This window comes from Palaemon carinicauda, chromosome 31 (assembly GCF_036898095.1).
Source record: "Palaemon carinicauda isolate YSFRI2023 chromosome 31, ASM3689809v2, whole genome shotgun sequence".
Taxonomy (NCBI): domain Eukaryota; kingdom Metazoa; phylum Arthropoda; class Malacostraca; order Decapoda; family Palaemonidae; genus Palaemon; species Palaemon carinicauda.
Window position 1 is genome coordinate 67,522,232 of NC_090755.1, and position 14,553 is coordinate 67,536,784.

Here is a 14,553-nt window from a genome sequence, read left to right on the forward strand (position 1 = left end):
CAGAAGCCTGCTGCAATTGCAAGTAGGTTTACCAGGCCAGCCACACGTCTTTGTGTAAATCCTCCATTGCAAGCACACTCGGTCAACCAGAAAAGAAATGTTTCATTAAGAAAAACGACCAAGCTTTGATTAAAGCTGAGTACGTTCATACTGCTCTGCAATTGAAATCAAAGTGGCAACCCACCATGTTGTATTGGATTCCCCATTCTAGCCTTTACAGGATAGTCATTAGAGATCAGGCATCAGACCAGTCTGAAAAACAATCTACAGTACAGTATTACAAATTAAGAGCTATTCTCAAATACATGAATATACTAATACTTACCTAAGCATAAGTTTTTCTATTAATCCAATGACTTTCAAAGATTATTCAATGCTTACGCTGTGAATCACGTAAAGCCAAGCCCTGGGCTGGAGTGCCACTGTTAATTCCTTTCATCTCCCAAAGTTCCTATTCTACAAAACAAGATGGTGAATGTGGGAAAAATGATAAAAACTATATTCAAATTTTATGTCTATTCAAAAGAAAATAAAAATAATCACATGAAAGTATATGTACAACACATAGGAATATACATTCAATAAAAGCCACACTTCAGGCATGGTAATACCATAGGTTAAGTATACAAGAATTTTGTTATGAACTTGAAAACCATTTTTCCTGGGTGTTTAAGGAATGGAAAATACTGTATCAGAAAAAAAGGGTAAAATGTAAAAAGAAATCTTATACCAATTTAAATGTTCCATAAATACAGGTACCTCCATTTTCTTATGCTTAATATTTGGAAAGTGGTTAAGCTGATTACTTCAATAAATTGAAAAATTATTCATACATTCTAACACGGAAATTTTCCCAAACAATGGGATCAATTCCCACATCCACTTTATCATCACATCATTCATTGCCTTGGCAAACTGAAAGATCAATTATTGCATAGAATTATTCAAATAGTTTATATTTTCAAGCATAAATACTTCAAAATGTTTCTATACTATTTGAACATCTATTTTGTCTGCTTCTGGATCCATTCCTAATGTAGTCCTTCCTGGTTTTCCCCTTTTCATAAATTCCCTTGTTTTCTTTGTAACCGATTCTTTCGGGTTGATTTTTCTGATAGGCGACTTCTACCCTTTGGTTTAATCTATACTTGAACATCCAAGATGGCCCACAACTTAAGAGAATATAATTCAATATTTTTAGCCTATGTCAGTCATCACATTATAATCAATTATTCTATTTAAGAAAGTAGTCTTTAAATACAACAGATGCTCACTCTTCAAATGATTCTCATCTCAAATTACTCAATAAACAAATGTTCAGGTCGCGTAAATCAACATTCAAACAACAATCTTGTTGGAAAAAGTACAAGGCCTGTTTGTAATAGTGATAAGCCAAAAAGAAGTGGTGTGTGTATCTGATCTAGCCAAGAAGTTTGGTATGGCAAAATCAGTGATATTACCCATATTGAGGCCATCAACTAGTTGAATTTCAATATATATCATCATTCTTTTGTGTTTTTTTCTTATAGTTCCAAGTATGCAAGTACTGTAAACTTGAAGTGAACATATTCCATGAGTGACTTTTGGGGATTATAAATGGATTAATCCACTTAACAGTAATTCTTACTGGAAAAATTTACAGTAATGCATTTAAAACAGCCATCTGGAACTCGTTTGGTTTGAGAATTGGGGTAATACTCTGCCAAAATCACTTCCAGCAGGTAACCTACCAAAAATAAACCATAGAAATACAATAGCTGATGAGTAACCAAGTCTGAAAAATTGAGGGGTTGCTATAATTATCAGACAAATAGCAACATTATAAATAAGGAAGCAACCAAAGTAATGAGACAGGAGGTGAAGATGATGGCAACAATAGATGCGTTGAGGTTAGACACAAAGCAGGAACATATACAATTCATAAAGATGAAAAAATATATCATGGTGGAATGGCAGCAAGATGAAGAATAATATAGCAACCATACAGATCCAATATGAAAAAATGTGAAAGAATAACAAATATTAATTATCTCAAAAAGATCATGATGTATTTTCTCTTGGGATGGGCACTACTAACATAGAGGACACAAGTAGCATTAACAAAAAGGGTCACAGTTACCAGGTTTACAAAAGGAGTATTAAGAAAGTAGATTTAGAAGTTTGAGAAAAGACAAATCTTGGTAGATAGAAACTGAAATTCTGCTGGAGTTACCGAGTTTACTAAGACAAGAAAGAAGTTGATACCATGACAGAGTGTTAAGTGAAATCCAGATTGATCTTATTATATGAAGTACAAATACTATCAAAGACAAGGATTTCATTGTTATGCAATAACAATTATTGTCTTGGTACTCGTAGTTCTTATTTACTTTTTTTACTGCACATCATTTAAACAGTACTGCCATCAATACAGACTTGAATTCTCAATTTACTGCATTGTCATCCAACAGGAAATATATATCTAATGTTGGTCTGCTGTATACATAGCACATAGGGAAAGTTTAAAAACTTAATGAGTACTCAGCAGGACAGGAGTGCCAATAGCAGCTTACTCGATAAAAACAAAATGAACTTCTTTTGCGATATAAAGACATCCTGATTTCTCATTGTTCTTACGAATGTTGACTAATGCACTCTTGCTGTATATAATACTGTACAACCCAGGACTTCATGTAAGGCTGTAGTTTTCTATTGGGACCAGTCATGTTCCTACGATAGTAACTTCAGTTTGGCTATAACTGGTTTATCCATCTTATCTTGTTTAATAGATTCTCATGTCCATTGAACATAGTATCCACCTCTGCTAGGTATGTTGTCTTTATACCAGCCATGAATTCTCAGCCAAGTTGGATATTGATGACTTCTCCTTAACTGCCTGGAATCTCAGTATGAAGTACCCAAATTGTACCAGACTAATACCTATTCTAATGTTCTTGGAAATTATAATTTGTGTCTTCCCTACAGCTATGAGCTATTTCTATAATTGTCTTTGCCACTGTGGCAGTTTATTTTTGTGGAAAGCTGTAATCTGACTCTTTGATCTTCTCAACTGTGCTGGTCATATCCATTCATCAAAATATGTTATTCGCACATTATTTGGTATTCTCTTGACTGAATGCAGTTCCTGTCTGTTGGTACCTTTAGGAAGGAAACTGAAAAAAAAAAAGCCTGAACATGTATGAAAGCAATACCATGGCTCACTTGTCTCTACTGTCCAACTCTGATCATGAGAAATAGGGGGCTTAATTGTCAAAAGCTCAACACCAGTTATGAATACTATAAAAAATTAAAATTTAAGGAACAAAGTATACTTCCAATAACTTTAAACGAAACATCACAGCTTCTTGCTATAGAGGAAACATTCGGTGTTCAAACTGCGAGCAGAAAAAAAAAGGACTATTGCTTGGGTTCACAAAGTAACAATGGTGTGACATGTGAAAATCGAGTAACTCTTGTATCCGGAAAGCATTGAACCCAAACACACTGAGAACTACAGGTATGGCAAGAAAATACTTGCCCGGCAATTACACTTTGGCTTAGGTGTTAAAGCCTGAACTGATGAATTTAAGAAAATCAGAAAGAATAATACAAGTACAAGAAGTCGCAGTTTACATGATACTTATTGATCATCGCATAGCTTGGCTATTAGATACAGAATTATTATAGTCGTCTCATACAAGAGAAACTCATGATAATATTGCTCACAAAACTCATAAAATGGAAATGGAAGCTATAAGAGCTACATACGTTAATACTAAACAATCACAAAATATACTAAATATGAAATGCACTGTTCTGTACATAGTAGACAGGTATTATAAGATAAGAGTTAATTTCTTAAACTGAAAATTCAAGATATCAAAAAATAATACCATAATACTATTACTGTCAATTGTAATACTGATTAGACAAAAATATGAGAAAAACATAAAAAAATATTAATTTCCACAAATAGCTACGCAAGTCCATCATGAATACATTAATGGCGACATGACCCTACAGTCGCTTTTCTTCTCCGCCAACAATATAATCCAAAATACTGAAAATATATTTTTGATAAACTGAAATCACTTCCGAACATCTACTTTCATTATGCACTTTTAACTAACTATCCCCACTTTCTCCATAAGCATAATTTGGAATGATATGATGATGCAGTGGTTGAAGGTGATTTTTCTGTAAAAGGCTTGTAACCCTATCCCCACTAGATCAACTTTTAATTTGTTCCACCTGTTGAAGAAATATGCTGAACTGCCTTTCTGGGCAAAAAGCATGAGAAAAATATGGTTTGTACATTGTATGGATACATATATAGGACTGTGCAGCTAATCTTAAATACAATATATTCATAAAATTCTTCACTCAAATATTCTTGTTTTAAATTTAGAAACACCAAAATGATATTTGGATGACAAATGATTAATAAAGGCAAGTAAATGTTCACAGCTTCCAAGTGTAACTGAATGTATAAAACCTTCGAATTACAAAAATCATTTGATTCATTGTTTGCCAATAAAATCCTGCAAAGTACAATAACTGCAAGAAAATCTAGTAGGCTTTAAACTGCGCATATATGCAGCAGTAATTTCGCTGGAGCATTAATGAGAATGCCCATACAAATAAAATGCTTATGCAAATGTGCTTGCATAAGATTTCAAATCTTGCAACCTATAGCTCTTTAAACAAAATCAAAACCTTCCATAACTTTTTCTGGTCTTAGCCCTATTGAAAGGAAACCCAGTCCTGCTAATGCAATATTTGTATTCATTCTCTACATCTTATGATGTTACTCAATTTCCATGTATTTACAAAATATGTTTTCCCTGCATGACCTACAGGTAACAAATAATGGTAAAGAAATATCACAGGAATGTATAGTATCTTCAAAAAAAAGGGGGGGAGGGGTGTTTGAATGCTAGCTATATAAATTCAAAACAGAAGTATAGAGAACTTTATAAAATGACCATACTTCAGTATTATTCATTATCAATATTGTGATGTAAAACCTTTCTTTTTAGGTTGTAAAAAGTTAAAAATAACAGACTTTGGGTGAACAGAAACTTAAATTTCAAATGAACAAATGGTTATATCTTTTTTGGGGGTCCCAATGTTCTAAAGGTCACTAGATACTGTACTTAGAAATACAAGTGGGAAAAGAAGCTATTCTTCAAAACTTAACTTGCTACTAAAATCCGATCAGTAAACAAATCTTAGGTGAAATCTCATATAACTAGAGGAAAATGATACATTAACAAATCTGCGCAAAATATGAACTGAAAAGCTCATGAAATACACAGAAGTACAGTATCCTGATGTAATACCTTAAATTTTACCCTTACACGTTAATACATCAGCAACATAATGTTGGTTTCTTTACCCTTTGAAATTAAAAAAAAAAAAGCATGAAAGATAATTTCAAATAAAATGATAATAATGGTTTCGAATGATACTACTGCTCCTGTTTCCCTTTCAGTACATTGCTTATTTGTGATCCAGGGGATCACATTATCTACACATACACACACAAAATCAGGAGAAAATAAAATAATGGAAAATTTCTTCTGTAGAAAACTATTCGAATATACAACAGGAAATTTTTCTCCATTAAATTCTAAGTCATAAAAAGATTAAAATGACCAAAGCCATTTATCATAATATTTGTGAAGTTAAAACTGCTAAAATCTTCACAATGGCTTAGCTAATTCATTAACCATACACATACAGTACTTACAAGCTTGTTAAGTACAGTAATTACTTTAATAGAGTATCTCTATCTGTTCCTTAGTACATGTAGGCACATAGTGATCGGGGATACTGTACTCAAGCTATTAAATATTGTCTCCGCATATATAATGACTATAAAGCCTCCTAGAAATTTCCTAATTCATTTAATTCTTTCTCATAACAAAGTCATGTATTTCCTACAGAGTATTAAGAGTACATTCTCAGACATTCACTCCCATTATAACATTAAGAAAAAAAAGGTTTACCACAAATAAGAAAATGGACATACAATCATGAAGTGGATGAGCAAGTACAAAAATAAATTTCTTGTGTCATGTTACTTCTTTCTCGTCGTCTGTCTTCTTAGTGCACTCCTCAGCACTCTGGAGGATTCTTCTACCCGATCCTCTACATCTGAAAAAAAAAACCCCGGTATAAATACACAGTCTGAACTAATAAAAATACCTGAATACCAACAAAAAATAATAGCATTCTTATAAAATTCATTCCTTCGATACTGTACTTAATCAAATTCACTAGCCTTCACAATAATAAGCTTCTAGACAAAAATCAAACGAAGTTGAAACTTTATAGAAAAAAAATGATAGTTCAGTAGTTCCTCCGGATGCTATCCGATGTACCGAAGTGGGCCACCATTGTAAATTAGCATATTGAGTCCGACAAGACTTATACAAGAAAAATATATTTCTACTACTGTATAGGCTGTGACAAGACAATTAATTGGAAAGTTACCGAATTTTGGGTAATTACTGAAATAATAAATTATAAAAATTCAAGTTTATTTCAATGATCCTCCATCAAAATTCATTAATTGAAGGGCATCAAATCTAGGGGAGAGAGAGAAAAGAGCTACTTCCTTGAGGAGAGTGGTATCTGCTACCAACCAACTCGAGTAGCTCTTTGCTCTGACCCTACTGATACCCAAAGGTCCGAAGGATCCCTTGTGCTGAGACCAAAAGATCTTCAGCTGTCAATGGAGAGAGAATACGAAGACGGTCGTTGGACACCAGATGCTCCAGAGAGGTCAGGTGGCCCAGCAGGTACAGTCACAGGTGTGCTTGCAGCGACACTCGAGTGTCTCTATTATGCTTTGGGTTGGAAAGACCTACCTTTTTGGGTGTCTATTTGCATCCGAGGGATACTAGTTTCAGTGAAGGTTGGAGAGAACTCCTTTCCAAATTTATCACAATCCCCAGATCATGACAAAAGGCGAGAAGTCTGTCTCGGTGTCAGAAAACGGTCTCCATAGAGTTTGCGAAAGTCAACCAATCATTTAGATAATGGAGTAGACTGATGTCATTGGCATAGGCCCAAGTAAAGACTGGGGTGAACACTGGTGAACGCCTGAGGTGCTGTGGACAGGCCAAAGCACAAGTACATGAAACTGGTAAATCCTCTTATGAAGGAGGAATCTTGGGTACTTCCTTGACAGGATGGATAGGGATTGGGAAGTACATGTCTTTTAGATCCAGAGTGATCATGAAGTCCTTTGGTCTGATAGCCTGTTTGTATGACTGTTTCTGCCATCTCCATCTTGAATGGAGTCTCATGGATAAACTCGTTCAGAGCGGACTGGTCTCCAGCTTTCATAAGCCTTCTCTACAAGAAAGAGTAGACTGTAGAAGCCTGGAGGACCTGTCGAGGGGTTAGGTACTATTCAGCGCTGCCAGTTCAGCGTCTGGTCTATTCAGCGCCAAAAAAATTAGTGACAGCCATCTCAGCGCCAGAAGAAATTTTAACTCACTCTCTCTCTCTCTCTCTCTCCACACAGTAGTTTGTATAATTTCAGTACCAAACCGTTATTTATTGATCTCGGTGATTCCGTTGTTTAATTAAAATCTCTCTCTCTCTCTCTCTCTCTCTCTCTCTCTCTCTCTCTCTCTCTCTCTCTCTCACACAGTAGTTTGTATAATTTCAGTGACAAACCACTTCTTAATGATTTCGGTGATTCCGTTGTTTAATTGAAATCTTTAAAGGAAATATTTGTAAACATTAAAAAAGAAATCATCTGCTAAATACAGTTTTTGGGAACCATGGAGGATACAGTTCAGAGTCAGAAAGGACGAGCGAAATTCTGTCATGATGGATGTATATATACAGATTTGATAAAGAAAGCAAGACACAAACAAATGTAAAGTTCTTTAGATGTCGTGCCAGAATTCATACGTTAGAAGAAGCTGCTCTAAAGAAAATGAATGATCACACCCATCCGCCATCTGCAGGGGCGGTAAATGTTTGTTTCAATTATCGCAAAATTTAATTAAACAAAACAAAAGTATGGGTCACATGATTTCATATAATACCAATGCGGACTTTGCTTTACAGGTAAAAATGATACTACCTCTTTCATTTGTCCCAGTTAACGACCTTGACCATCATGTGGAAGCTCTAGCATCGCACCTACACGAGGAGCTAGTTCCTCTTTTGAATTGGTTTGAAGATAACTACATCGGTCGTCCAAACCGGAGAGGAATTGGAAGAGGAGCATTGTTATTTCCGACAGATATTTGGAACATGTTTGACCGAACGCTTCAAGAAGAAGATAGGACCAATAACCACGCAGAAGCAGTTAACAGACGGCTGCATACAGAATTACGAATGTTACACCCAACAATTTGGAATTTTTTAGATGCGCTGAAACGGGTCCAAAAAGGACTTGATGAATATTTAGAGGAACTTAAAGCAGGTCATGAGCCTCAACAAAAGCTGTTGAAATACCGAAAAGCAGACGAAAGAATATTAAAAACTTTTCGGATTATGGAAACAGAAATGAGGTTGAATATTTACAAGCTATTGCACATAACTTATTAAACTAAGTTCCCTAATACTGTATTTGTATTTTGAACTTTTTTTTGGGACTATTTTAACTATTCAGTAGGATAAATACTTTTTATCAATAAATATTTGTTCAAAACCTTTTTTATTGTTTATAAACACAGTAGTATAAAGACTTTTTATCAGTAAATATTTGTTCAAAACCTTTTCTTTTGTTTATAAACACACACACAAATTCCACACTTTCACGGCGCTGAAACGTCTGGCACTGAAAAGGCATGGCGCTGAAATGGCTGGTGCTGAACTGGCGGCGCTGAAATGTCCCTACCCCCTCTCGAGGACCTCTTGGAGAGCGTCCTTCTTCTCAAACATGGTCTGGACTTCTGTCTGAAGGGCAAGGTCCTTCACTGATCCCTTTGCAAAGGAATAGCACATCACTGGATGTCATGTCAAAGGAGGGAGAGAGAGTGAATGGGGAATGGTACCCAGTTCAAAGGATTGAGACTGTCCAATGTTCAGCAACAAGGATCTCCCATCTCTGCCACTTGCGAATCAGGCATCCTCCCACTGGTGGTCGGGCAGGAGGAAAGGCCACCTTAACGGGAGTGGACACTTCTTCCATCTCTACCTCCTCTGCCTCTGGTTCTTTTACGAAGAAAGGGCTGCTTAGGGGCTTACTTCTTAGCGTTGTACTGCCACGAAGCATTTGACAATCTTCTATGTACCTGTTTGTGGACAGGGGATGCCCTCAGAGCAGATGGTGCCGAAGAGTGGGGTCGATATATCACCGCTCTGTAGAGTAGGGAGTCATGACTCACTTTCCTCCAGCACTCTGCAACTAAATCAACATCTTCCAAGTTAAACAAGGAAAGACCCTCCTTTGACAAGTTAAATTGCTTGAGTGCTTCTCTCTTAGGCACCTGCCAGTGCAACCATGAAATGACAGTATTGCCATTACAAGATCCAGTTCGTTCACTGGTTGGCTACAGTTCTCGCTCCAGAAATGAAGGTGTTCATAGTTTTCTTCTAAACTGGATCAGTCAAATACAGTACTCACTGGCAATCAGAACCAACTGAGCCACACCAGTAGTCAATCCATTAAGAGGCTTGTAAACAAGGCTTTGCAACCTCCTCCATGATCACAGCTTCTGCCGCCAAGAACGTTACATGCTGCGCCGCCAACTTGTTCAAGGGCAAGTTGTACGCCAATGCCGAGACCGCTAGGTCTAATGACAAAGAAGAGAAATTGCTGTAGAGTACGCTATAGTATTTCCTTTGCAAAACAAATGCTGTACGAAATAACCGTGAAGAATTACTCGCCCTTAAAGTGACTTGAAAGATGACCTTCCAACTGGCATCCTTCACTATCTTAGACCAGGCCACCTAAATCTTGGTCTATCCAGTTTATGGGACCTGGCAGAAGAGGTCAAGGACCGTATCCTTCCCCTCGGGAAGGGAGTATAATGAATCAACCAATCCATTGATTTTCCTTATGCAGCCCAACACCTGCATAAAAGAATGGTCTGATCATTGCTAGACACTTTAGGACTAGCTGGTTAAGGAAGCATGCTGTCAGAGTGGTCAGAGTTTTCATCTTTCAACTTGTCCAACTTTGGACTCTCACCCATAGGCGCCTGGGTAGAGTCAACTTCGTCAACGACAGTCCAAACATAAGTACAAAGCCAGAGGGGAGGTCCTGCACCATACGGAACAACCAGACAGGTACCGAACCGAGAGTGCCTTCCTCTTGATCTGGAACCTTGAGCACATTTGAAGCAAAGTTCTTCGGAAGGGTCCTTGTATCCTTCCTGTCCTGGGACGTAACCGCGAAAGAGGCGAGAAGACTTGCAGTCTCCTTCCGAGGAGCCACCTTCGGCTGTTAAGCCCGTGGAGGGACCACGGGAGCAGCTACCAGGGGTTGAGTGGTTTGATCGAGAATCACAAACTCAACCCGGCAGCAGCTGGATTTCCTTAGGAAACCTAGAACTCCAGCTTGTCCTTGAGTGAAAAGTAATCCATGGAAGAGTTCTGCCTTGGTTTCCTTCGTCTTTTCATCACTTGAAATAAAGCAATGCAGAGTTTTCCCATTGGGGATCTGGCTTTTCGTTACAAGACTTAGCGTCAAGATCCCACTGGTATCAAAACGAGTGACAAACAGCCAGATGGATTTTGAGTCTAAGCTATAAAATCATATACAGTACAAAGGTAAAAGACAAATCTGGCTACCCCTTGGAGTGTGAAACAAAGTAAGAGAGACTACGGAGCTCACTTATTCTCTTTGGGGATGCTAGGGGGCAAGGAGAAAAACCGTTTTCAGTGTGAGGTCTCTATCTGTAGCTTCGAACGGTGCCATGTTTAGAAACCTAAACCTTAATCACACTTCAAGTTAGGGGTTTGATTTCCCAAGGTGGACAATATTCAAAACTTCTCATCAAATCTGACAATTCCCACGAGGAGGAAAGTATGATTCCCTTCAGTCTGAAGATCTGGTTCAAGGATCAGCAATAGCCTTTTATTACTGTAATTGGAAGAAGATTCTCCTCCTGTAGGAAGAGTAAAAAAGTCCACAATTAACTGAATAGTGGCCTTGAGTGGAGCAGTATTCCATCTACAATACCAATCAGAGAGAAGGAACTACTTTGCCTGGTAGACTAGCAGAGGTATCCTGAAAGTTACTTTGCAGTTAGTATCAAAAAGCCTTTCTTTGGGAGATACTGCATAACTGCCAGCAATGAAGAGGTAGGCACTGAACTGCTGTGAGGAACTTTCAAATGTGCGGTTGACGTAGGTTTGGCCAAACTGAAAGTTCTCTTGGAACTTCTAAAAGCAGATCTGGAAGATCCAGATACCACGGGTCCACCCCACACGAGATCACTTTGGTGATACTAGTGTTATTCTGAGGTTCTGAGACATTCTTATCTTGTTTAGAACCTAACTGACCAGGTAGAATGGGGGAAAGGCGTACACATACATACCCTCCCCGGGGTGTTGAAACACATCTCCATCACTGTGTCTGGGTCCAGGACTGGAGAGCAATACACCACCAGTTTGTGGTTCAGGTGTGTGACAAACATATCGATTATTGGGGAACCCCACAAGGTCAGGAGTTCCATCACCACTTGAAGATTCAAACTCCATTCTGAACCACCTATACTACTTAGTTGGCTCAGATTATCTGCTATATCATTTCTTTAATTATTATTATTATTATTATTATTATTATTATTATTATTATTATTATTATTATTATTATTATCGTTACTATTATTATTATTATTATTATTATTACAGTATTATTATTATTATTACTAGCTAAGCTACAGCCCTAACTGGAAAAGCAAGATGCTATAATCCCAAGGGCTTCAACAGGGTAAATTAGCCCAGTGAAGGGAAATAAGGAAATAAACAAACTACAAGAGAAGTAGTAAACAATTAAAATAGATTTTTTTGAACAGTAACATTAAAATAAATCTTTCATATATAAACTATAAAAACTTGACCCTTTCGCTAAAAGGCCGTAGATTCACTACTGGAGCTCTATACAAGATTTGTCATCATTGGGTATACTCACTCATTTATCCTATAATAAGCTACATTTCCATGAAGATGATGATATATTGTAGAAATGATAGTTAAAAAAAAAAAGGGAGATAAATCTCATCTTCTGTCAACTATTTCCTTTACTGGCAATATTAATTGTTCGTCTCAAGGATGGGACTTACAGTCAAGGGCTGGAATACTTCCTCTGTGACTATGAACACTGTGGCAACATAGAAAAACAATAAAATAGACTTTACATTATCATGAATAAGGACTAGAATCTCGAAGTATTTTTGGGTTGGTGAGGTTAGATGTGAATACACTAAATAAACCTTGTATAATCATGAAAAAGGACTAGAATCGCAAGTATTTTGGTTGGTGGTAGGATGACAGTCTCCCAATTGGGAGTGTTAAGGGGGGTGTTGAGCAATACCTAAGGAAGGGAATGTGCTACTGGCTAGAAAGTGTGTGATTATTTCATGGTAACATAAAAAAAAGACTGAAATAGCTCTAACATATTCAGAAATAAAGGCTAGAATCCCAAACACTTTGTTGGTTGGCTGAAGACAGGAGGAGGAGGGGCTACTATTGGGGAGAGGTAATTCTTTAGCGAAATTTCCCCAAGTGTTAACTCGTGTGATATACAGCTATGTGCTATACTCTTTCGTAGCATATAAAAATCATTATAATAATGATAATAATATTCATACGGAAAATAGTAATGAAGATGATGTTATCCCGACATCACCGTGTGTATTACCAGGCATATTTTGACGTATATTTACGTCAATGGAGTGAAGGGGTTAACAACAAGAGGAAAAGAAATAAGATAGAATAGTGTGTGCGAGTATACCCTAAAGCTAGAGAACTCTGCCCTAACAGAGTGAAAGACCATGGTACAGATGCTATGGCACCACCAAAGACTAGAGAACAATAGTTTGCCCTTTTCCTAAAAGAGCTGTTTACCATAGCTAAAGTCTCTCTTCTATCCTTACCAAGGGAAAGTGGCCACTGGACAATTACAGTGCTGTATTTATACCCTTGAGTGACGAAGAGTTGTTTGGTGCTTTCAGGTGTATGAGGACAGAGGAGAATGTAGAAAAAATAGGCCAGACCATACAGTATATGTGTAAGCAAGGTAAAAATGAGCCGTAACCTGAGAGAGGAATCCAATATAATCCTGCCTGGCCAGTCAAAGGACTCAATAACTCTCTAGTGGTAGTATCTCCAGGGGTAGCTGGTACTCTGGCCAACCTACTACCTATAAGTTTGTTTAAAGCTTTTAATGAGCATTTGTTGTTTTCCCTGGGATGAAGCAAGCCAAAAGGTAGACAGCATTTACCCGTGTCCAATGATGCATCCCCATCATCAATTGGCAAAGGGAATCCATGGAACAGTTACGTCCCCACATGTCGGACAAAGGGATGAGGATCGACGCCTATATGATTCACGAAAGTGCCACAAGGGCGGCCCTCTACATCTAGGTACGTACGCAATGTTACTTGCTTTACACTGATACTATGAAGAGAGAAAACAAAATCATACAGCACTAAAAAAAGACAGATCAGTAACAGACGTCTGTACATGACGACAAACAAAAGCAAAGTGAGATTCCAGCTAGGAGTGCCAGCGCTCCAGGCCGACTGAGTCGGTGATACAACCATAACAGGTTACCAGACCATCAATAATTCTTCAACTGGTCATAATAAGTGAATCAAGAACCTACCACATTAAATAACGAAGGTCTGAATTAACGTAGGAACAACTGGACCTTGAGCAGTGCTCCTATTATTCAAGCATTACTAATTGACAGACCATCCTTTACAAACCTTGCAAGTTGAGGATTGCATCCCCACCTGGGCCTTTAAAAAACTGCACCTTAATTGTGAGCTTCGTTCAAGACTCAACATGAAATTGCTGCACTGAGTGCCAGCAGTTCCTAAGAAAGATGTACCTACATTATGTAGTAATAATATCAATTTGAAAAATCTATGAGAAGTTAAGTAGCAAATAAAAAATCAGTAATCATGTTAACCAGATACCAAAGCTATTAAAGACCCAGAATTTCATAAATTTCAAAAACTAGCCAAAAACTTGGCAAAACACTACACAATAACAGCATGAAATGAATACCTAGTGATGAAAACTTTACCTTATAATACACTACAAAGTATTAACTCTTGCAAAATCTGAAAATGCAACCTAAAAGCCCTTAGGCCTTTAACATCAACAAACTGAAGTTGGTATGAAAAAACTTTTACCTAGTAATGATATAAAATGATGAACAGTACTACCACTGTATAAAAAATTACAACTTTGAAAGCTGCTTACCAGTTACCAATCTTATGGCAAACACTTGTACTTATCTTAGCTAATAGAAAAAAAAACATTACCAAAGGGAAAGTTTAGGCAGAAAGAGGAGGGTTAGTAGGAAAAACATGTACAATCATGAAGTGTGTGAAAAACAGGTGTGCTTGAACAGGCAGACACCCT

The 14,553-nt window shown here is 37.3% G+C and overlaps 1 protein-coding gene across 1 annotated transcript in view; it reads right to left on the minus strand.

Moving 5' to 3' along the window:
- Positions 1 to 501: 501 nt before the first annotated feature.
- LOC137624508 (E3 SUMO-protein ligase PIAS2-like) overlaps positions 502 to 14,553 on the minus strand; it is an 80,133-nt gene continuing 66,081 nt past the window's right edge. Inside the window, exon 10 of the mRNA XM_068355321.1 lies at positions 502 to 6,138. Coding sequence (XP_068211422.1) covers positions 6,062 to 6,138 — 77 coding nt within the window. The 3' untranslated portion in view covers positions 502 to 6,061. The remainder of the gene's footprint in view (positions 6,139 to 14,553) is intronic.